The 25,211-nt window shown below is 39.1% G+C and overlaps 1 protein-coding gene across 3 annotated transcripts in view; it reads right to left on the reverse strand.

The window, feature by feature from the left end:
- Window positions 1-3,719: 3,719 nt before the first annotated feature.
- LTA4H (leukotriene A4 hydrolase) overlaps window positions 3,720-25,211 on the reverse strand; it is a 36,047-nt gene continuing 14,555 nt past the window's right edge. Inside the window, exons 7-19 of one of the 3 annotated variants that reach the window (XM_032298559.1) lie at window positions 23,824-23,896; window positions 23,422-23,562; window positions 21,854-21,877; window positions 21,347-21,417; window positions 20,173-20,284; window positions 19,433-19,577; window positions 18,345-18,448; window positions 17,565-17,635; window positions 13,163-13,217; window positions 8,716-8,811; window positions 6,246-6,328; window positions 5,480-5,584; window positions 3,720-3,997 (exon numbers count right to left, since the gene is read on the reverse strand). In XM_032298559.1, the coding sequence (XP_032154450.1) occupies window positions 3,880-3,997; window positions 5,480-5,584; window positions 6,246-6,328; window positions 8,716-8,811; window positions 13,163-13,217; window positions 17,565-17,635; window positions 18,345-18,448; window positions 19,433-19,577; window positions 20,173-20,284; window positions 21,347-21,417; window positions 21,854-21,877; window positions 23,422-23,562; window positions 23,824-23,896 (1,198 nt within the window). In that variant the 3' untranslated portion in view covers window positions 3,720-3,879. Of the gene's footprint in view, window positions 3,998-5,479; window positions 5,585-5,766; window positions 6,390-8,715; window positions 8,812-13,162; window positions 13,218-17,564; window positions 17,636-18,344; window positions 18,449-19,432; window positions 19,578-20,172; window positions 20,285-21,346; window positions 21,418-21,853; window positions 21,878-23,421; window positions 23,563-23,823; window positions 23,897-25,211 lie in introns of those variants that run through there. The other 2 variants (XM_032298567.1, XM_032298574.1) reach the window with 2 other exon arrangements.

Below are 25,211 nucleotides of genomic sequence, written 5' to 3' on the forward strand. Positions count from 1 at the left end.
ATTAAAAAGCTGTAATGTTCCATACATAGTCTTTCATCTTGGCACATGGATATCCCTCATCCAATTAAGCTTCTTCACCACAGGTAACTGCTCCCTGTACCCACCTCATTACCATTGGTATTAAGGAACTCTGGATAGCATGACTAAGGCATCAAAGAAATGCGGATGCTATTTTGACTAAGCAGCATTTTCATCGTAAGCCAGTTTTTAGAGATTTGATTATTGCACTAGAAAAATCCCAAAAAGTCTATTTCCACTAAACCTGACATTGGTTGGGAAGAGAGACATGGTTGCTCATGAAAAAGGCACATACCCAGACCCAGAGTCCATCTCATCCTCTGACAGCTTCCCATGAAGCATACGAATAGCTATCCTTCCTCAACCTTTATTGAAACTTGCTCTTCAGCTACCCACACCCAAACTGCACCCTGGAATTTGTCATGACCTTAATTTGATACACTTAAGAAATCTGAAATTTCAACATTCCACCTTCTGACCATGACCTTCCCGCTCTCCCCTTACTTCACTCACCGCCAGCCTTGGACCTGATCTCCAGTCAGTCTCTCCATCCCTCTCCTTCCCACCAGCATCCTCACTTACTTTCCTAGGAAGCTGCTTCCCTAGTTGCTCACTGGACCATTCTCCCTTAAGCACTCTGAGATTTCTTTGCATCCCTAAACCTGTGTCTACACTTGGAGTAATACCCATCCCCTTGGTCGTCACAAAAAAACTATCTCTTGGGAGGATTGCTTGAGCCTAGGAGGTCGGTACTGCACTCCAGCCTGGGCGAGATCATGACCCTGCTTAAAATTTAAAAACAAAAACGGAGGGGGACTGCCCTCTCTGTTCACCCAGGCAGAAGACACTGCTAGAGAAAATCCTGTGATCACATAGATTGCCCTTTTATTCCCTCCAACCCACAGTGACTTTCCAGAACTTTCAGCCTCTGCCAGGACCTTTGCAACATTTACCTCCTCTAATTCTCAAAGGGAGATCTTTCCTCCTTACATCTGTGAGAACACTGAGGCCCCCAAATGTGAACCACCTTAACTTTCTGCCCTGCTCCATTCATTCATTGATTCATTTAAGAAACATTTTCTCAACACCTGTTATGTAACAAGCTCTATGTGAGGTGCTGGGAATGAAATAAACACGCTCTACCTTCATGGTGCTTACTGTCTGGTGATGGATAAAGCTGTATAAAGATGATGAATAAGAGGTCTAACTATCCTCATGCTGCAAGAAAACCCAAACTTCGTGCTCTGGTTGACAGTCCCTGCTGAGCCCAGCTTCTGAGTAATTCCAGCCCAGACATCAGACATGTGAGGGGAGAAGCTTCCAGATGATACCAGCTCCTAGCCATGGAAGTCACCCCCAGCAGCCTGAGGATTTTAGACTCGGGCTCCTCGCATTGTGAAGCAGAGACTTCCTGGCTGTTCTTTCTCCAGGAACACACTTTCCAACTTCCTTTGCCTGGCTAGATCTTTCTTACTCCTTAAGCCTGTTTAGGCCTTTTCTTCTCCAGGAAGCATTCCCTAAACTCTTCGGTTGGGTTAAGTGGACCTTCTCTGGGATGCTTTAGCATACCTCTTCTTTAGTATTACTTAGAAAGTATCTGTCTGCGTTCCTCCATAATTATGTACATATCCGACCTGCCACAAAGACACTCGGCATATGCTTACTAGCGGCACTGAAGAAATGTGAACTGCACTGAGCTGGCCCCGAGGCAAACCGCAAGCAGGATGGTTTGTCTTTAGCGCCCTCTACCTTCTTCACAGCACCCTTCCACACCACCCTTCAAGCATCCCTTGTCCCAATTCACTTTCAGTATCTCTAAGTGACAACTAAAAATGGCATTAACTTAGAGCTTGTCTCATAAGCTCATAGAGCAGAAGCCTTAAAAAGCAGTATTTGGGTGCATAGATTTGCTAAAGTCTAATCACCTAGACTGGGATCATATGCCAGTGATTGGAACTGAACTCCAGAGCCTGGAGAAAAAAAATCACACTGCAGTGTAGGTAAGTGACCAAGAGGACAGAATGAGGCAGGCAGATTGCTTGAGCCCAGGAGTTCGAAACCAGCCTGGGCAACATGGCAAAATTCTGTCTCTATAAAACAAAAAATAGCCAGGCATGGTGGTGTATGCCTGTAGTCTCAGCTACCCCAGAGGCTGAGGTGGGAGGATGACTTGAACCTGGGAGGCCTATGCTGTAGTGAGCTGTGATCATGCCCCTCCCCTCTAGCCTGGGCAACAGAGTGAGACCTTAAAAAAAAAAAAAAAAAAATGACTGCTAGGGAGAGTGAGAGCCAGGAAGAAGTCAGGATTCCAGGAACAGGAAGGAGTATGTCATCTCTTCCATACCTTCCCCACTGTGGGTATTTGCTCCTATTGTAACTTTGGTCACTGCATTAGCACTTTGAGGGTTTATTTGGTCATGACACCCCCACCCCCACCCCATACTGACACTTATAGTCTGACACCATTCCTCTTAGAGTTTATTTAGCCAGAGGTGGACCCAACCTGGATTAGAATCTCACCTCTGGGAATCTGGAACTGTGATAGCCTCCCCATGTGGTAAGAGCTATTCGCAATAGTAAAGCTGGAGGGTGGCCAGCCTGTCCATCGTGGACTAGAGAGGCAGAGGTGAGGAACAAGGGCACTGATGGTGCTGCAGTCCTGGGTTGTCAGACCCCTTCTGTCCATCCCAGGTTCTGATAATCTCCCCATGCCTTGTATCCTTAATCTTCCTTTTCCCTTTTTTGACTTTCGGTCACTTAGATTACTGTCAGTTGCAATCAAAGAATTCCAAGACAGCTATGGTTCTAATTAATTCTAACTAATACAGCTAATACATTAATGAACAACTGATTCTACTTAATACAGCTATGTGTGCTGAGGTGCCCTGGGACACTATGTTGCATTGGCAAGGGCACTTTGTTATATTTGTCTTTTATTTGGTTCAAGTTGTTGTGGTGTTTTTGAACAGACTGTCAGGGATGGGAAGGACTGATGCTCCAGGTGGCCATCTGACCCCTCATGGACAGGAGACCAGGACAAGCCCACTGGATGAGCCAGAGGGGTCCAGGAGGAGGGAGCTGAGAGCTTCCGCTAAGGTTGACACATGCTGGTAAGGAGTTCATCTGCTGTCCACCAGGTAGGTGGTGTACAAATCCAACTAAGTGTTTGGCTTTAAGGTTTTTTTTTTAAATTTTTTTGAGGCAGGGTCTCCCTCTGTTGCCCAAGCTGGAGTGCAATGGTGCCATCTCGGCTCAATACAACCTCCGCCTCCTGGGTTAAAGCAATTCCCCTGCCTCAGCCTCCCAAGTAGCTGGTATTATAGGTACATGCCACCACGTCCAGGTAATTTTTGTATTTTTAGTAGAGTCAGGGTTTCACTATGTTGGCCAGGCTGGTCTCAAACTCCTGACCTCAGGTGATCCACCCACCTCAGCCCCTCAAAGTGTTGGTATTACAGGCATGAGCCACCATGCCCAGCCTCATGTTTAAGGTTAATTTTAAAAGCAAAGCAAAATCCTAATCATGTTGAATTTTTGGTCTGCAGTAGATTCAAATTAATGAATTTAAATCAAATATCAGGTAAAATAGTACCTTGACATATTTTGTGATCATGCTGGGAGAAAAATTAATATAAACCTAGCTTAAAATTTTTAAATTGGTAAACCAAAAGATTAAACTTTGTTAAAATTTACAAAGAACATGCCACTATAAGAAGATCAGCTTTATTTTAGTAAAATCACCAACAAAACAATAAAAAGTCAAAACTAAAAAGAATTTTAATTGTGATCTGAAGTTTTATATTTCTTTATGAATTCCATTTAAAAAAAGAGAAATCTTTAAAACCATCAATAGGCAGATCTCTAATCCACTTTCAAGTCTTTCCCCACCAGCATTGCAGTCACGGGGTGCATGCTTGCTTTGTGCTCTTGGTAGGTTCGGACAGCTTGATCGTGGGACTTGTCAAAGGCAGCAAGATCCCTGCAAAAAAAAGGAAAAAAATGAAAAGAAAGAGAAAGAGATGAGAAAAAGACAGAGGAGGAGAAACAGAGGGAGGGAGAGAAGAGGGGAAAGGGGAAGGAGAAAGAGTGTAAGAACATAAGTCAATACCCAAAACTAAATTAAAGGATGTCAGTAGGGGTAACAGCCAATGTCACCAAAATAAGGCAGCAGTCCCAGCCAATCAGATGGATATGGTCCTGCTGCAGGGTCCTAGAGGCCTCCTCCTGTACCAGAGACTGGCTCTTATACTGGCAGATCAGACATTTTGCGGGAGTTACAGGGAAGGGCTAGAGTGGCTGGGACCAGTGGCTAATTTAGCAAGCAGCATGGAAGTATTTTATTATTTGAACAGTGACCTCTAATCTATTGCCTAAATATCAGCCCTGTATGTGAGAGTGTGCCTCAAAAGCTTTCTTTTTAAAAACTACTTTTTAAAATAAAAATTTTAATCACGATTTTAAGAGTATGAAAACACTAAATTTATAAATAGAATTTCTGAAAACTTCAAATAGGAAGTGAAAATCCTGACCACAGTGAAATAATAATAATGTTATACTAAATAAATAGGACCTACCATACAAAGTAGGATTAGTCATTTTTGATGTAACTACTATTTACAAATAAGACAGAAATATTTATTTTTCCAACAAAGGGTATCCACTTATTTAAAACCTAAAGTATACTTTACTCAATTGAAAGCTAGATGGGTTTTAATTATGGAAAGCATATAAAACATATTTAAAAATTAATTTTGTGGTCACATCAAAAGAGACAATGACTTATTTTGCCAAGTTTTATGATATTATATTGCCATCACTTTTAATGGCAAAAAACCACAATTACTTTTGCACCAACCTAAATACTTGTGAAGTAAATGGAAAGCAAACAGAAGTTATCATGGATGTTTATGGTATGACTTTTTCCCCCCAGAATTTAGGCAAAATTCACAGATAAAAAACTTCACTGAGATATTCTTAACCTATATTATTTTGCTGCCAAGAAACAACTTATCCCCTCTCACCAACAATTCCTTATTATATGTGCAGCAGCAACCTATCCTTGACCTCTTTGCAACACTGAACACAAGAGTTGGTGTTCTCTGCTTATTTCGCCTTACATTTAACTTCAGACTCGTTTTCTTGTCCATACCAACCCACCAATTATCTTCTACTGTGTAAGTCTGTAAGACTATCTTTATTTCCATTTCATCAGTGTCTAACTCTATTTGACCCATAATAGGTAATCCATATATAATGCTTCTGAAAAAAGAATGAAATTATTTCAAATTTTAAATATTTAGAAGTGTGAATCCCTATTCCAAAATTATATTGATGAACTTTAACAAATTAAAAAATATGTATCACATAGATTATGTTTTACAATGTATTTTAACAAAAACATTTGCGAGTTTTCTTCCTATTTCTTAGATGAATTCAAACCACAGTGTGGGTGGGTTCTTACTTGAACAAAGGCCGGGTAAACTTCATTCTTCCTTGTTCAGTTGCCATCTTTAGCGCCAAAGGAATTGCATCCTCCCACTTGGATTGAATGCAGAGCCGCAGCCATCTAAAAGGCGGGTTTTGGGGGAGCACGGGGTAGAAAGTGAGGAAGAAGGGGTAGGCTATGACAGGTGTATCTGGATATTATTTCTGTAGTGATGAATAACTGCACTATAATTATACTCTACACCACTTTACGGTATGTCCTGATTCTGAGACACTTAAATCCTTATATCTACAATTTAACAATTGGTGAAGAGAAGGAAGAAGAGCTGGTTCTTGAAAAAGATCATAAAAGGTCTGGATCAGGTAGGTGCTCATGTACCTTATAAATGCAGTTTCTGAAGGAATTAAACTTTGGTTAAAGCCTCAGATTATAAATTTGAATTAAGAAAGTTTAGCATAGAATAAAATATTTCTAACTATTCCCATTTCAAGGTAGATTTAGTTGGTTGTGGAGAAAGCCTATTTACCACAGAATCCTTCATGCTAATTTTTTTTTTCTTTTAAGGCAAGCGAGGTTTAGAGCAAAGTGTAACAAAGATTAATACTATCACCTTATACATTGCAACTATTCCTTAAATACCACTCTAAGTATTTATATAGAAGCAGTCAGTTTGACAAGGACTTCTCAAGACTCAAGTATGTCTCATACTCTGCATTCCCTTTCTCCACCTTTCAAAGGGGTTTTCTGCTTTCTTCCACAGAGACAAGTTAAAATGATGTACCTGAATCGTATTTCAGAATTGTTAATGGCATTGAAGTTGTACACCTCTTGCATTCGCTTTATGTGCCCCAATGGAAGAGGTGCCTAAGAGCAAAATAAAGAAGTATACCGTATCATTTCAACAGGATTCCTTGGAAGAAAGGAGCTGGAGAGAAATGCATAGCCAGATTAAAATCCTAAATATTTTATCATATAGAAATAAGATAAAAATAAACGAAACAAATTGCACACTAAAGTAAATTCTGTGCAGACTTATTCTGGATGAGGATATTCTACTGGGAAAGCACAGGGATAATTTACTTTGTGAAGTACTCAGATAATTTAATTAAATGAGAATTGCTCTTCTTAGGCTTTTCAGCATGTATAAATATTATCTTTCAGACCTTTCCTAGAGTTTTTCTAGTTATTCTCTATACCTTAAATACATTCCCTTCTCCAGATTAAGTCATAGTTCCTTTATTTTTGCCTCACTGATTCCCCCTAGCTTTATTTTTATATATTTCTTCTGAAATCCCTCTTAAATTATCTACATCCTTACATAATAGCAGTTCTTGGATGTATTATAGATCTCTTTGGGAATCTGATGAATAATGTGAACTCTTTCCCTAGCGGGGAACATACACCTACATGAATACAAACTTCTGTATACAATTTCAGGGGGTTCATAAGCATCCTATCCCTATCTTAACTCACCCTAAAAGGGAAGACAAGTTTGAGTGAAGGAAAGAAAAAAGATGAGTTCAGTTTGAACAAGCAGAGAGTTTGCAGTGCCGTTGAGTAGAGGCAGAGGTGCCTCTAGGTAGACAGTAAGTCTCCCCTCCAGCCACGACCTCCTTACCTTACAGGACTCCACACTCATTAACCATCTCTGCTCTCATCAACTACTAGCCCTGCTGCAAATAATTTCGTCCATTAGCCCCTTATGGACACATGCAACTCCAAGTCCACGCTGGTAGACCAACTGGTTAAGGTCATTGCCAAGGCTCCCTGACTTTCCCCAAGTTTTACCATACCCATTCTGGAATCACCCTACCATGTTCTCTCTCTCTGTGGCCCTAGGCCACCCAGCAGTGGTAGAGCAATTTATGAAACCATGATGACCTGATGCACTAAAAATAGATTCTCTTACTTTGACAGGGCTTCCCTTGTTGCCTCAAAATCCTATTCCTAATTTTTGCATCAATTCCACAGGAAATTCTTTTCCAAATCTTTTCCTTCCTTCTCAAGATCCTTAGCCTGAAGACTTCCATGAAAGGGAAGTCTTAAGAATCCACTCATTGGTTTATCTCAAAATACAGCATCTCCTTTCTGTTTCATATATTTTTTCAATTGCCTGGATTTGAAACCTTAACATCTGCTTGGATTCTTTTCTGTTAACCCTTATAATCAGTCAGTCACAGAACTCTGTGCTTTCACCCTGTGCAACCTCTTTTTCATTTGTCCTGTTCTCTCCTCTCCCGGCAGCTCACTTCAAGTCCTGTATTCCTGCGAGTCTCCCAATTAATAACTTCACCACCACACAGCTTTCGTGGTCCCAGATTCGTTGTCACAGCCCAGCATTTCATCCCCTAACTCTCCTGCTGGATTTTTAAAATCCTTTCCTACTGACCAGGATAAGATCTAAAATTTCTTAGCTTAGCATTCAAGAATCATCACATCTGATCCTACCAGCTTTTCTAGTGTTATCTTCACTGACTTCCTCACCCAGTGCCACTGTTTACTCTCGTAACGCTGCAGAGGAGTTCCAGCCCTTGCTGCTCCCTCCATCTTGAATTTCTTCCTCCCTGCTGGCCCTGGGGGTGCAAATCAAGTCTCCTCCAAAATTCCCTCTCTGATGCCCCCAGCTGGAAGACAGTCTTTCAGTTTTTCCAAATGATACCTAAAGTATATCTCCTTTTATTGCTAATTTAAAAAAAAAAAATTTTATCAGACAGAGTCTCGCTCTGTTGCCCAGGCTGGGGTACAGGAGCGTGATCTCAGCTCACTGCAACCTCTGCCTCCCAGTTCAAGTGATTCTCCTGCCTTAACCTCCCAAGTAGCTGGGATTACAGGTGCCCACCACCATGCCCAGCTAATTTTTGTATTTTTGGTAGAGACGGAGTTTCACCATGTTGGCCAGACTGGTCTCAAACTCTTGACTTCAAGTGATCTGCCTGCCTCAGCCTCCCAAACTGCTGGGATTACAGATGTGAGCCACCACGCCTGGCTTATTGATAAATTGTACATGTGTTCCCCTTCCTATTACATTATAAACTATTTGAAGATAAGCTATATTCTTACATATTTTTATATTTAGCACAATACAGAATATAGTAAGCATTCAGTGCTTTTTTAAAAGAAATGAATGAATTTTATAAATTATTTCTTCCCCATTAGTTTCCACATGAATACTCTTTTGCCAAGTTGGGTAGAACATAAATGCTGTGCCTTTCTATCCATTTTAATTTATAAGGTTTTGAGCTAGTACTTACCTTCTGGAGCATCTGTGCTAAAAACTCATTCAACTGATGAGAGGAGAGGTCTTTCAGGTCTGTGGCATTGAATGAATTTAAATCATCTTCTTTGGCCTAAAATAAATGTTACCTAGTTATTTTTGTTCATTTACAATTTAATAAATCTGACATAAAAGTAAAAATTAAGAACCATATGAATGTACAAGATTATTCAAAATTAATTTAAGCCTAAGTAATCCTGAGATTGAGTTACTGTAATTTAAATAGCTGATAGGACTCTTAGAATCTATATTACTTACGAAAAAGCAGACTGTGGGTAGGAAGAGTGGAAGAAAGTTTTGACATCCATTGTACCATTCGAGGTATAGAAATTTCCAAAGCAAAGAAATATTTCAAAATGTATGCATGTCGACTAATTTACAGACCGATTCAAAAATGTAGGTAAAGAATGAAATTGTATATTTTTAAATATTACATTAATAAATTGGTAAGGCTATAAACTAATGTTTTCCTCCATGCCCACATATTCTGTTTCTCCCACTTAATCTTAGAAACCACCTACGAAAAATGAGTCTGTACTTTTCAAATTTGGATTTATTCTCAAAAATCTTTGAAAGCTTGATTAGGTAATATTCAATAAAGCTTATCAAAATAAGGATTTTTAAATCTTTTAAAACTAGTTTTACATTCTTTTAAATTAGGGCTTTTGTTACTTTAAAAGAAATATATGCAAATAATAAAAAAATAAAATTGGACAGATTTGGTTTTGTTCCCTGTCTCCAAGTCCTACTCCTGAGTAACCAGTATTAGTAGTTTCTGTATATCCTTCCACGAAATCTAATGCATATGTATATACTGTATTAAAGAAATATTTTCCATCTCCCCCCTCCCCCGACTTTCAGAACTCTCCTTAATAGCAAAACTTCTATCCCCTTAACTTCTCCTTAATGTGAGAACCTACAACTCCCGCTCATTTTCTGTGCAAAAACCTGCAAATCTAAACTATATATTAATTAAGGATGTATTTATGTGGTAAAAACATAAAAAGCAAGAGAATGATAAAACAAAATTCAGGACAATGGTTACCTGGATGGGCTGGCAAGGAGGGTGGAGAGGGAAGGGGTCAGATGGGGAGGGATGCTACAAAGGTACCAGTAAGGTTTTACTACTTATGCTAGTGGTGGGTCACACAGGCATTGTTTCAGAATTGTTTTTTACATCTTATGAATCTAAATATTCTTTTACATTTATTTACTATTTAAGACAAATTCATTGAGAAATAAGATACAGAAGGAAAAGAGTGCACTAGTGAACACAATGTCCTGAGTCTGTTCCTAACTGCCTGTTTCTACTAATATTGAAGAGTTGCTCATTATCTACCTTAACTGCGGGGCCTAAAGGAGTATTTGCGCAGAAATTAGTAGCAGCTTTACTAGCACCAAACAAGCTGGAATACATTTTTCAAGCTGAAACAGAGATTCTAATACACTCACACTGTTAAGAAATCCTCTTTCGCACAGAAATCTCTAATACTTTTCTTTGTGACAAGTTTGTGAACTACAGAAAACAAAGTTCAAGAAGCAAGTATTATAGAAGAACAAAGCATTGTCTGTGGCAAGATGTGTTACCAGACTCCTCTCTTAGACAGAAATAATTAAGCCTTAGTTGAAAGAGCATACAATGAAACCATTCCTCCAACGTGAGCTCAGCACTACTCCAGGCTGAGTATTGACAGGCGAGTCATCTATGGGCACAACCAGCCTACTCTCCGATAGGTGGCTGCTAGAAGATCTTATTCCTTCCTTCCAAAAAGGAAAAAAACCCAGCAACAATCAGACTTGACCCTAGATCCAAATAGTAATTGGTAATGTTCTTTGTTGTGATGTTAGAAAAGTCTCCAAAAAGATGTTTATATTTTATTTGAAATTGGAGTGTTGCTTCTCTTGGTTTCTGGTTCCCTTTTTCCTGATTTGCCTTACTCCTGATTTGGTTTTTCTTCCTTCTTCTGGCTCTAAGGATGTTCTGTCAATACCTGGAGCTTTCTCTCCCCTTTCTTCTTCTCCAAGTCTAATCAGTTCTCAGGTTCTTAAATAGTTATAAAATTAAACCTCAATAATCATTCAACTTTTTTTTTTTTAAAGACAAAGTCTTGCTCTGTCACCCAGGCTGGAGTACAATGGTACGATCTTGGCTCACTGCAGCCTACCTCTGCCTCCCGGGTTCAAGCTATCCTCGTGACTCAGCCTCTGGAGTAGCTGAGATTGTGTACCACCACACCTGTCTAATTTTTGTATTTGTTCCATCTTAATTGATCCTATATGCTATACCGCCAGACTAATGGTCCTACTACACAACTCTGATCATTTCATTTGCAATTCAAAAACCTTTAAAGGATCCACTGCTGCCTATGCATTACATTTTAAATTCCTCAGCTTGACAAAATCCTCTGATAGGGAGCTACTTTATCTTTCCAACCTTGTTTTCCCTCTACTAATTCATGTATTCATCCAACAATGAATAAACATGGATGGCCCTGAGGATGCAGAGGTGAATAAAAACAACTCTTGCTCTCAAGAAGCTTATGGTCTGGTAGAAGAAACAAGGAAACAAATACAGTGAAAGCTTTCTTAAACGAACCTAAAAACAGACTCATCAGATAAACCCCTCCTCTCCATTCCTCTGTGTAATCAGCTGACCCTCAGAGCAGGTAGGCTGCCCTCTGGTGTCTGTGGCTCTTCTGCTCCCACTTGTTCATTCCTGCACTAAGTCAGCTGCATTGTTCCAAATGTGTTTATGTCAGTTGTGTCTCTAATTATGAAATCTTACCTTATCAAATCATAGGCAAACCAATGAAAGAGGGGTGCCAAAAGAAAAATTTCTAATACTAAGTTTTGTTGCTGCTTTCAATAGAATCCTTTGCTTAAACACTGTTCTTCTCACCGGAAGGTCCTCCAGCACCTCATCCGTGACCTAACCATCTTCAAATCTGGCTTTTGTAAGAAGTGCTCTCTGAGGCTGCAGCCAGTTCAAACTCCCCCAGCCCCAGGTGGAAGTTCTGTAATGGCTCCTTCTGTCGACCTCTTACTTCACCTGTATCATCTTCATGCTGCTCATCACTTACTGCTTAGCGTTTATTATTCCTGCATGAATCTATCTAATGTCTTAATTAAACCATAGATGCTTCAAAAGTAAATCCATCTCTATTTTTCATAGTGTGTGATGCAGCATTTTGTACGTAGTAATATGTGAAGAAATACTGGCCAAGTAAGCTTTAGAAACAAGTTTCAAAAGGCAACAGCTACATTGGTTGCACAGCTGGAGGCCATTATCCTAAGTGAATTAACACAGGAACAGAAAACCAAATACAGCATGTTCTCACATATAAGAGAGCTAAACGACTAGGTACTCATGGACATAAAAGTGGCAACAACAGACACTGGGGACTACTGGGAGGGGGGCAAGGATTGCAAAACTATTGGGTACTATGCTCAGTACCTGGGTGATGGGATCAAACATACCCCAAACCTCAGCATCATACAATGTGCACATGTAACAAACCTGCACATATGCCCCCGAACTTAAAAGTTGAAATTAAAAAGTTATATATCTGTTGCAAATTAATAGGAATGAAATTATTCCTAAATTTTCTGTCATTTTTTCATTAAAGGATTATCCAGGGCATGTCCTTACTTTGGCTTCAGAAAGGGTTATATTTTAGTACGTATATGAAGAAGCTTCTCTTTAAGAAGCTTCATAGAAAGTGAACAAAGTTACTGACAAAGCAAAAGTGCCTCGATTCTTCCCATCACTAAGAGCATTAGCAGTTAGTCACCCAAGATCATTTTACATTTAGGTGGTATGTGTAATTGCCATATTGGAAGCAGTATCTTATAAATTATTTAAAAGGAAAAGAAGAAAGGTAAGATACAAATACTTTTGCATACTTTAAGAGTTAAGCAGCAAGAAACATCAGGATTAATGCCCTCAACATCTGTTTTTTCCCCCCCATAAAACTTAATTTTCTGGGCACAGCGGCTTGTGCCTGTAATTCTAGCACAGTGGGAGAATCGCTGGAGACTGGGAGTTTGAGACCAGCCTGTACAACATAGACCCTGTTTGTACAAAAAGTTTTAAATTAGCCAGGCATGGTGGCTCACACCTGTAGTCCCAGCTACTTGGGAGGTGGAGGTGGGGGTGACTGACTGAGCCCAGGAGGTTGAGGCTGCAAGAGCCATGATCGTGCCACTGCACTCCAGCCTGGGCAACAGAGCAAGACCCTGTCTCAAAACAAACTCTTAATCTTCTACGTTGAGAATAGATATAGTATCACCTTATATAAATCTGACTTTCAAATAGCCTTTCCAAATACAATTTTTTGTGATTTAAATTACCCTTCCCCCTTCATGAGTAAAGACATATTTCACAATTCAAAAAGGAATAAAAAAAACCACACATTATTACTTACAGTAATCCATTTTTGACTTAAGGCAATACAGGCATTTGTCAGAGTCATATCATAACTGCAAAGATAAAAGTTAAAGATTAAATTGTATAAAAATGCCCATGCTTTTGCAGAAATGCAGTTTTAAAGCTACAGTACATAAATTTCAAAGTCCCTTTTAAATAAGGAAAACAAACTCCAAAGTGATGAAAATAGGAAATATTTTACCTAACTTACATACTCACAAATCCAAGTGGATTAATCCACACTAATGAAACACCTGTCTAACTTTTAGAGAGAATGCCAAAGCACCTCAGTAAAAGACTGTCATGTGCTCAAGTAGTATATGTTAAAGTAGTTGAAATCAGTTGCACATATTTAGTGTATGGCAGTAAATATGGCACTCAAAAGACAACATGATGAACAACACAAAGTCCTTGTTCTCATGGATTTTACTTTGTTGTTCCAAACATCTAATCATCTAACAAACCTGCAAGCACCTGCTACATAACTGGCACTGTTCTAGATTCTAGACCTTTGAGAGAGTCTGATACCATGTGTAATGATTCCATTCCTTTCTTTTCAGAAGAAAATAAAATTAACACATTGTAATTGTTAACCAAAGCAAATTATATCAACATTTGTGTGTTCTCAGCTTAGAAGTCATATAGTTTGCAACAATGGAAAAGAACATGTAGTATGCGCAAAATTCTTGCAAAACTTCCCTCTTTATCTATAAATCGTGCTTGCTTACTCTGAAATGCTTGTATTAGAGAACAGAGAGGCACCTTCCCCTTAAGGCCTAAATGAAGTAAGTTCTGATTAGAAGTTACCACTGAACCTCCCTTTAAGAGAGTTGTGACTAGTACTCCCCATTTGTTCCCTAGAGGAGATAATAAAGGAGCCAACACAGCTCCCACCTCGAAGCAGCTGCCAGTTTATTACATGAAGTGTCAGATTGTAGACTGCAGGCATGCCATTTTGTCCTCAAGAACAGGTGGGATCAGAGGTCCTTGGCTGCTCAGGCAGTACACTGCCTTCAACTAAAACAACAGCATTGATTTCTTAAAAAACAGTAGAAAAGGCTGGACGCAGTGGTTCACGCTTGTAATCCCAGCACTTTGGGAGGCCAAGGCAGGCAGATCATGAGGTCAGGAGATTGAGACCATCCTGGCTAACACAGTGAAACCCCATCTCTACTAAAAATACAAAAAATTAGCCAGCCGTGGTGGCATGCATCTGTAGTCCCAGCTACTCAGGAGGCAAGGCAGGAGAATTGCTTGAACCCGGGAGGCAAAGGTTGCAGTGAGCCAAGATCATGCCACTGCTCTCCACCCTGGGTGACAGAGCTAGACTATGTCTCAAAAAAGAAAAAAATGGGCAAGTAGAAAACTTTTGGCTGGTCTGTTTCTTAGTGTCCTGAAACTTCCTTATAAGTGTAATTAAAAGTACTAAGTTAAGAATTAGCCTGGCAAAGGACCCTACTTACGGCAAAGTCTTAAGAAAAGTAAAGAGCAAAACCAGATATGTACCTTGTTCTCATGGTGCTTACAGTATAGCAAAGGGGAAATACTTTAATCACACAAATAAATGTACAGTTAGAACTGTGCAAATGCTGCGAAGAGAGGAAAGAGCACTAAGAAGCCCTAGAATGGAAGATTTGACCTGGGCAGGGATGTCAAGAAATGCTTCCATGAGGAAGTGGTTCTTGAGCTGAGATTGGAATTAACTGGGCAAAGGGCTCTAGGTAGAGGGAACAGCACGCTCATGTACTATGTTGGAGGACACACGGAGAGTTCGAGAAATCACAAAACTGCCAGTGTGACTGATGCAAAGGGAACTAGACTGTTAGTAGCTTAGAATCCCCATTAAAGGATTTTGTCTTAGCCCAAGAACAAGGAGACATCAGTGGAGAATGCTAAGCAGGAGGACACCATGACACGTTTGTGCTTTTAAAGGTTTACTCTAGCTTTAATGTGGAGTGGCTGGGAGAAGTCAGAAAAGATACAAGTGCCCAGTTTGGGTGCCAGAACAGTCTTCCAGGATGTGAAGACATGAGACTGAACTTGAACTGTGGTGGTAGAAATGGAGAGATGTGGATAGACTCAAGAGATATTTAAATACATGTACAAATGATGAGAGCATTATAAAAAGAGGATCATGGAAGCCAAGATTCCGTGCAATGGATCAAAGTATTTTCTGTGGTTTGAGATTTTCTAAGATACTCTCTCTTTACAGAATTCCTGGGCATTCCTGGGCACAGGAATGATTCCAGGGTTCCTCCAGCACTTTGGTATTACTTGAAAGCAATCTTAAGGAATCTAGAATGAACCAAGGCCCAAAAAGGATTCCTTAGCAGTGGTAATATCAAAGAAGCCCTTTCCAAGAACTAATTTTCTACCCAGATTTCTCTAATTTTAAAAGCAATGGTCAAAGCCTTCCCCACTCTTAAACTTCCAGGAACTGTCTTTTGCCCTTATCAGGTCCCTGAAGTTAGAGTCTTTGAAAAGACTCCAAACTCCAAGTTCTATGCTTTTATTCTCAGCCTCCTCATAATTATACAGCACACTGCACTGCTGACCACTCTCCGTACCGCTTTTAAAGTATTTCTTCCCACAGCTTTCTTAATAATGAACTAACCTTTGAAAGCTCTTTTTAATTTTCCATTTATTTCACTAGTATCTTTCCTCTGTCCTAGCTCTCAATGGAGAACCTCTAAGGTTCTAAACTTTACTTCTTGTATTCTTCTTTGTTAGTCATCTCCAAGACGATATCCAAATCCATAACCATTAAAATTAATAGTTTCCTCAACTGCAACACTTACTCGGTATTTTTTTAAATACTTTTCTTTATATTAATAATTACCTGATACATACATGTTCGCTCTGTGAATTCCTTATTCATCATATTAGTGCCTGACAACAAATGTATGCTGGATTGAGCTGAATCTTTACAACATCTCTGCTCAGTCATTTTTAATTTCTTCTTTTCTCCCCACAGCCAATCAGTTGCCAATAGATTCTAACCCCCAGACATCTCTTCTCTCAATTACTCCTTTCTTTTCCCACTGCCTTTGTATTACTTCAGGTCCTCATAATCTCTGGTAAGGCTGTTGTAAGAATTAACAAGATAATGTACAGCACTTCTTCAACACTGTAAGTGCTAGAAAAAAAAATCTAGAGTATTATTTTTGCTGATACCTTTTATAGATGTTAAAAGGGTTTACTGATAATTTGTGCCACCTGTCTGTTTCCAAAACAAAACTCGAAACATTCTATTGTAATCACCCCTCCCTGACTGAGCTCCTGTTTCCCACCAGAGTCTGTGATAACCAGGACTGCCCAGTTAGTGGGCAACTCTGACCACATCTCTTCTATACTCAAAACTCCCAATAACTTATCAACCAAACCCTTCTCAGCCTGGCTATTTAAAGTGCTTTACAAACAAGCATAACTAGGCCTTGTTTCCTAGCTTCTCTCCTGCTGCTCCCCTGCACATCAATTAAACACTGGCCTGTTTAAGAGAAGCTGATAGGCAATGTCAGTAAACCAGAAGAAAGGCAACAAGAGGCTGGAACATGCAATAGTCAGTATTCTCACATAACTTGTGAAAGACCAGGGTTCAGGTCCGATTTAAGGAGAAGGTTCAGTATAAAAAGCAGTATATTGAGGCCAGGCATGGTGGCTCATGCCTGTAATCCTAGCACTCTGAGAGGCGAAGGCAGGCAGATCACTTGAGCTCAGGAGTTCGAGACCAGCCTGGGCAACATGGTAAAACCCTGCCTCTCACAAAAATACAAAAACTTAGCTGGGTATGATAGTGCGCATCTGTGATCCCAGCTACTTGCAAGGCTGAGGTGGGAGGATCATGTGAGCCCAGGAGGCAGAGGTTGCAGTGAGCTAAGACCACACCACTGCATGCCAGCCTGGGCCACAGAGTGATGGGGTGGGGAGGAGCGAAGAAGGAAGGTTATTGGAGGCAATAAAATTGCCAGGGTTTGAGTCCCAACTTTTACTACTTACTAGCTATGCAACCTAGGGCAAGATACTTTACCTAGCTAAATCTAACGTACCTCCTTGGGAAATGGGGATAATAACTTACAACAGTGTTGTAATTAACATAATACTTACAAAATATTTTTATTGCAAAAGTTTGAAGGAAGAGACAATAGCTTATTCTTTTCTAAATCCCTCACCATGCTTGTGCAGAAAAGAGCCAATCAATAATTACTTGAAGTGAAAAACCATACTTGTAAACTGCGGGAATTATTCTTTTGGCCTCAGGGCTAAGGCCAAAACACCTTAAGAACTCTGCTCTCATCATTAACTAGTAACAGTTTCAAGAACGCATATTATTCTTTCTGATATTTTGAGGGGCTCTAGGATTTAGGAGAATGAGAAGGAAGCATTAGCAGGCAAGTACGTACTTGGGTTTTATAGGAGGCAGTCCAGGAGAGTAGAGCCAGGCATTCCAATCAACTTGATTGAGAACATCAACCTGTGAATAGTAAGAATTCACAGTTTACAACAGAATACCCTTTCCTGTTGAAAAAAAAAATTTAAACAAACTTCTAAGTCCTTAGATATATAATTTTGTCTACTCTGCCATATCAAAATAATTTCTAAATTTCTTTTAAAAATTAATATTTTAGGCCAAGCATGGTGGCTCATGCCTGTAATCCCAGCACTTTGGGAAGCCAAAGGTTGGCAGATCACCTGAGGTCAGGAGTTCAAGACCAGCCTGACCAACATGGAGAAACCCCATCTTAAAAAAAAAAAAGTAATAAAAAATAAAAATATTTTAAATTGATAGATCATAATTGTGTATACTTATGTGACACAATGCACTGTTTTGATATATGTATTCAACGTGGACTAAGTCAAGCTAATTAATATATCCATCACGTCATCTATCTTCTAAAATTTATATTCATCACTAGTATGCTGTTAAATAAAATAGAAAAATTAAGCACTTATAGAAAATCAAATTCTGAACCTATTATTGACGATCTCTCTGAAGTAGGAAAATTCTACAGTTAGTTCACGTGGTTGCGATCACATTTAAGATAGAAAAAATATGCAATGAGAGATCGAGTTCTATAACAAGTTCTGAACCAATACTATTATTAGATAATTCAAGTTAACCTAATCAGTCAATAAATAGATTATACTGAGCATGAAAAATAGAAAAGGTTTTAAAATCCAACCTTATCTTTAAAATGGGAATACAGGAAATCCTTCCAGTCATCAGTAGTTATGCTCTTATAGGAAAATTTCTCAACATAAGCTTTTAAGAATCCTAGGAAAACCTCTAAGAGTAAAAAAGAAAAGAAATCAATTCATGAAAGGTAGTTATGTGACATTTTGTGTGTTTGGCATTGTACTATTAACTACAGAGAACAGAGAACATTCAGAGAATAAGGAAATCTATGAAAATTTTCAGAGTGAAAGGATGTTCAGAAAAGGAGGTGGGACTTAAGTTGGGCCTTGAAGAATATATGTAATTCAGTGGAAGGGAGAAGAGAACTTCTAATTATAGATAAGGGGGTAACACAAAAAAGGAATGTACAACCCAAGCTTTAAAAGCAATTAACCCTCATATGACTAGAAAGGAGAAAAATAAGACTGGACAGGTGGAATGGATCCAGGTGACAGACAGCCTTCCAAGTCAATTAACCAGGAGAACACCTCAATGTCCAACAGGGGATGGGTACATAACTCAGCATATCTTTGTAATGAAATAGCATGATGGCATTAAAAAGTATCAGACAGATTTGTATGTACTGACATAGGATGTATGTGAAATATTGAGCAAAACAAAACACAAATGCAGAACCAATGTACAGTATGATCCTTTTTTTGTAATTAAAATAATTATATGTATTTATTTGTCTGCTTGTTAATTTACACCTAGAAAAAGATCTGGAGCCATACACACCAAACCGCTAACAGTGGTTACCCCTGGGGAGTGGAAAGGGGTTGATGGACTCTCACTTGTTACTCTTATAAACTTCTGTACCATAGAAATGTTTTCAGGGAGTACTACTATCCTAATTTCAAAAACTAATGAGATTTTTTTTTTTTTAAATGAAGCAGCATAATTTAAACCTTAGGGGTTATTAATGGTTTTAAATTGAGAGAAACATTAGAAAACAATACAGATTTCTTCAGCAGCTACATGCAGAATGAATTGGAAGTATTAAATGGCACAAAACAATAGTTTACAATTCTTCCTAATTGTTACCCTCAAAAATAAAAATAAAAATAAAAAAATTATAAAATACCCACTACTCACCTGGTCCTCCAAGCAGTTGCTCAAGGTAAAAAAGTAAAGCAAAGCCCTTCTCATAGGGAACTGAAGAATAAGCTACATCAGGGTCTACATCTGTCAGATCAACCACAAGTTTGGTGAAAGGATGTGTCTCCCCAAATGTCTTCACCTGCAAGACATGAAATTAGATGGATATTCGTATAGAAAGACTGTATCACCACACAAATAAGCTAATAAGGAAGTATTACTTCACTCAGTGGTGTAACTTTAGGGGAATCTAGAACTTAAACTTGGAGATTGGAATACTAGGGTATGTTGGCATACACTTCTGGAAATCTATTAATAGAATGCTTACTTATGTAATGTTCTCTGATATTTCTTGCTCAATAATATAGGCTTTATTCTTATACAAAGACTAGAAAAATGATTTAATGCCTGGTCAGCAAATTCGGCTTTCAGGAGACAGCATTTAAAAAATGACATAAATGTACCAAATAAAATTCAAACACAATAAACAGCTATATTAATAGCAAAGACCAGCGAGGTCCCATAGCTCCCAGTTTAGACCAGGTCATCAAAACTACCTTACACAGAAAAATGAATGGCATGGGATCAATACAATGTTATACCAGCATCGACTTCACTTTCCACATTTGTAAAAATGACTTTTTGGTTGCTACATAGTAAAGGTGCTTTTACAAAAACTCAGTTTTTAACACCTATACAACTTCAGATGAAGGTTTTTAAAACTTTGACTCCTTTACCGAATTCTGTAGTTCTCCCCATCCTCCCAGAGCATTAAAATGTCTGAACTTTTCACCAAACAATCGTCCGCAAATGTGGCGTTCCAAGTACACAGTATGTCCCTCATTTAACCTGAAAAAAAGTGTTTTAATAAAAGCACGGACACGGCAGAGAAGAAAAGGCATTTCAATCAAGAAGATATTTTCTTTTTGGCTTTTCTACAGAGGAAAGCAGTTGTAAGGCATGACCACTACAGTCTAAGCCAAATCTGGCTCCCAGGCAGTCAATCCAGACCAATGGGAAGCCCAGCCCAGCAGATGGCAGCAGGGAAAGTTAAGCCCTGGTTCTGCTCTTGCATGCCCACATGTTAAAAGTGTGACTGTATCAGGAACTAGACAAACATAAACTTAACACCTAGAGTGAACCTAACACTATAATAAGTGTTACAGAATTTTTTTTTAATATCCTTGTTGTCTGGGCACGGTGGTCCACATCTGTAAGCCTAACACTTTGGGAGGCCAATCAAGGTCAGGAGTTCGAGACCAGCCTGGCCAACACGGCAAAACCCATTTCTACTAAAAATACAAAAATTAGCTGGGCATGGTGGCATGCACCTGTAGTCCCAGGTACTCAGGAGGCTGAGGCACAAGAATCGCTTGAACTGGGAGGCAGGCGTTGCAGTGAGCCGAGATCATGCTACTGCACTCCAGCCTGGGCAACAGAGTGAGATTCCACCTAAAAAAAAAAAAAAAAAAAAAAAAAAAAAATCCTGTTGGCTGGGCATGGTGGCTTATGTCTGTAATCTTAGCACTTTGGGAGGCAGAGGTGGGCAGATTACTTGAGCTAAGGAGTTCGAGACCAGCCTGGGCAACATGGTAAAATCCTGTCTCTACAAAAAATACAAAAATTAGCCAGGCACAGTAGCATGTGCCTGTAGTCTCAGCCACTTGGGAGGCTGAGAAGGGAGGACTGCAACCCTGGAGTTGCAGTTAGCGGAGATCACACCACTCCACTACAGCCTGGGCAACAGAGTGAGACCTTGTCTCCAATTAAAAAAAAAAAATCCCTGCCTACAAAAGAGATGGCAATGAAGAAAAACAAGAGATATACACAAAACAATTCTGAGTGGTAGGAGGCAGGGGAAAAAAAAATCAGTAACAAGAGCCAATAAATAAACCATAACAAAAATCTTACCAAAAGTGATCCCAAGTTTTGTTGGTCACTAAATTCCCTGTCCAGCTATGAGATATTTCATGTGCAATGACCTACAGAAAACAGTGCAAGTGATTAATAGTAAGACTGATTATCTTAACCTAAAATAACCCATTCTGTAAACACTCTGTGTTACTCAATTGTTAAAAAATATTAGCTGAGACTTTCAGGGAGTTAGTTCAGCAAAAATCTTTAATTTAACCAAAGACACACATACAAATACGATATCAAGTAATTAGAAAACACAAATTACTTAGAAAATACTAGATAAATCACTGCATTAAACATGTTTCATAAATATATGAAAAGATCAAACCATAAAATGTCCTTAAATCTACTAAATCTAATTGTTAATATAATAATGTGACAAGAGTCCCCAAATTGTCTTTTATAACTATATCTTTAACGTAAAAATGCAAAGAGCGTTTTAAAATCAGTTGATTGTAACACTTCTTGACAGTAAAGCCATAATGAAAAAGTTAAACTTACATTGGAGAGTGACTTGTCTCCTGCCTACAAAAAAAGAAAATTATGTTAGTATTTTAGTAATCAAATTACAGACTATCTAAAACATTGCCTACCTAAACACCTAGTATACTGGCACTGGTGGTTCACTGCATTTCTACTACAGCACGTCAAAGAGGTTAAAAGAGACATTAATTGAAAACACAAAAAAATACAGAAGTAAAAATTAGCATCATTTTTTCTTGCCCTAATTCTAGGGAATTTTTGCAATACAATGAGAGCCAGTCTATTTGTGTCTAACTTCCATGAAACATTCCTTCTACTTCCATTTTTATATCTGCTCTTATTTACCCATCACTTTCTTTCTCTCCTATTACCCAAAATATATTAAATAAAACTTTAGAGTGTCCTATGTGTCCTGTGGTGTATTTTACTTATTTTATTGCTAATTCATCACTCATTTGGTTCTAGGAAGAATTTAAAGTAGCTCACAGGCATAGCAGTGTACCATGGGCCTAATCCTTTCCTATACATGGTGTACTGATTTTTTTTTCACTGTACCTAAATTTTTTTAAATTTACCAAGTGTAAATGGTTTAGTTTGTTTGTCTGGATACATAATTTATCAATGAATTGTTGTTACACAGCACCCCCACACCCAACATCCCCAAATACCATGAACATAATATTCTCCTTCCCTAAATGGCCAGATTATTTTCCTTTCAAAAACGAGATTGAAGGCCGGGCGCGGTGGCTCAAGCCTGTAATCCCAGCACTTTGGGAGGCCGAGGCGGGTGGATCACAAGGTCAAGACATCGAGACCATCCTGGTCAACATGGTGAAACCCCGTCTCTACTAAAAATACAAAAAATTAGCTGGGCATGGTGGCGTGTGCCTGTAATCCCAGCTACTCAGGAGGCTGAGGCAGGAGAATTGCCTGAACCCAGGAGGCAGAGGTTGCGGTGAGCCGAGATCGCGCCATTGTACTCCAGCCTGGGTAACAAGAGCGAAACTCCGTCTCAAAAAAAAAAAAAGAAAAAAAAAACGAGATTGAGGCCAGGCGTGGTGGCTCGTGCCTATGAGCCTAGCACTTTGGGAGGCTGAGGCGGGTGGAACATGAGGTCATGAGATCGAGACCATCCTGGCCAACATGGTGAAACCTCGTCTCTACTAAAGGTACAAAAATTAGTTGGGCGTGGTGATGTGCGCGTACAGTCCCAGCTACTTAGGAGGCTCAGGCAGGAGAGTCACTTGAACCCGGGAGGCAGAGGCTGCAGTGAGCCAAGATCATGCCACTGCACTCCAGCCTGCGCAACAGAGCCAGACTCCATCTCAAAACAAAAACAAAAAAGAAACGAGATTGTGATAACCACAATAAACAATAAAATTAGAAACAAGGGTTACATGAACAAGAGAAGATTTTTATATGTATATACATTATTAGGACTCTAGGGTTCTTTACATACATATACACACACACACACACACACACACACACACACACACACATATTATTAGGACTCTTAAGGTTCATTCTAGCTAAGTGTATTTTTGAAAGATGGCAATTTCAAATGAAGAAATATTTACACTTACCAGTAGAGTGGGGGTTACAAAAGTAAGGCAAGGATTCTCCATGCCACCATAAGGGAAGGACGGTGGCAGGACCAATAGGTCATATTGTCCCCATACATATGGTCCTCCCAGATCTTCTGCAATTTTAAGCATAGATTCAGTCTGAAAAATGAACACATATATGTTTGTATCTCTTAATTATCAGCATTGTACATTTCTTAAAATCGTATACTGCTTTCTATGAAGGTTACAAGTTGATGCTTACTTTAAATGAAAAGGATAAAAAGAGTGTAGCAACTGCAAATCTACATAAAAGACAATCTGATTTTTTCCCTGTATCACTTAAAACTATCACATTTCACACTGAAAATCTTCAATCTACTGTCTATCACAACGATTACAAAGAAAAACTACATGACCAACCTCAGAAAACTCGTAAGCAGACTTTTCCACCTGCTCTTTCTCAGACCACACCAAAGTTCTTGGGCCAATTTGCCTGCAAGATTAAAAAGCTTAATAAAAAAGAAATTCACAGCAAATGGTTCATCTGATTCTAAAAGGTATTTAACATCTTACAGACAAAACCTTACAGTGAGAGTACATTTATCATGTGCTTCTGGGAAAGGGATGAGGTTAAATGGCATGAGCTGCAAACCTGCTGTTGTATATGCAGCAATAGATATGCAGCTCTCTAAGGAGGTACAGGCTAGGCCATAGGAAAATCAAGAGGCAAAGTGTCCCCAATTAGTTTGTTGCCTCTTAAAAGACCTCTTGGGAGTCTCATTTCATCCCTCAATCTCACAATTATAGAAATCTAGTCACAACTCATAAGAAACTATTGGATACAGGGTCTCACTCTGTTTCCCAGGCTGAGTGTAGTGGCACCATCACAGCTTACTGCAGCCTCTGCCTCCTGGGCTCAAGCAGTCCTCCTACCTCAGCCTCCTGAGCCGCTGGGACTACAGGCATACACCACCATGCCCGACTAATTTTTGATTTTTTTGTAGAGACATGGGCTCACTTATATTGCCCAGGCTGGTCTCGAATTCCTGGGCTCAAGCAATCCTCCCACCTTGGCCTCCCAAAGTCATGGGAATACAGGTATGAGCCACTGAGCCCAGCCTACAAGACTATTCTAGAAAAGGAAGGGGTATAAACTTTGATATGCACTTAAAGGTTGAATACTCTTCTATAAGAAGAAATAAATAGAAAAGGAAGGAAATCCTGTCAGATGCTATAACTTGGATAAACCTTAAAGTCATTACACCAGATGAAATAAGCCAGACACAAATCATACTGTACTATTCTACTTATGTAAGTTATCTAAAGTAGTCAAATTCACAGGAACAGAAAATAGAACGGGCAGTCAGGGGCTGGCGGTGGAGGTGGGGGAGAGGAGCTATTATCTAATGCTACAGAGTTTCAGTTTTGCAAAGTAAAAAATTTCTGAAGATCTATTTCACAACAAGGTGAATATACTTACTACTGAACAGCACACTGAAAAACAGTTAAGTGTATTTAAAACTAAGAACAAACAAAAAATTAAGAAGGAAGGGCACTCTAGCTATTGGTAAAACATTAATAAAATATCTTACGTATCTGTAATATTTGTAGGCTTCCAAGTGCTTTAATATATTTTATCTCATTTGTTTCACATAACCACCCTATGAGGTAGGAATGTAAGACATTATCATATCTAGGATAAGAAACAGAGATTAAAAGTGACTTGTTCAAGCTTACAAGAGAATTCAGATCTTTAAAGGTAAAAGCATGCTCATTTTACAATACTTGAAAAATCTAAGGGGTAACTG

This window comes from Sapajus apella, unplaced genomic scaffold (assembly GCF_009761245.1).
Source record: "Sapajus apella isolate SASKATOON/1434 unplaced genomic scaffold, GSC_monkey_1.0 scaffold2, whole genome shotgun sequence".
Classification (NCBI taxonomy): Eukaryota; Metazoa; Chordata; class Mammalia; order Primates; family Cebidae; genus Sapajus; species Sapajus apella.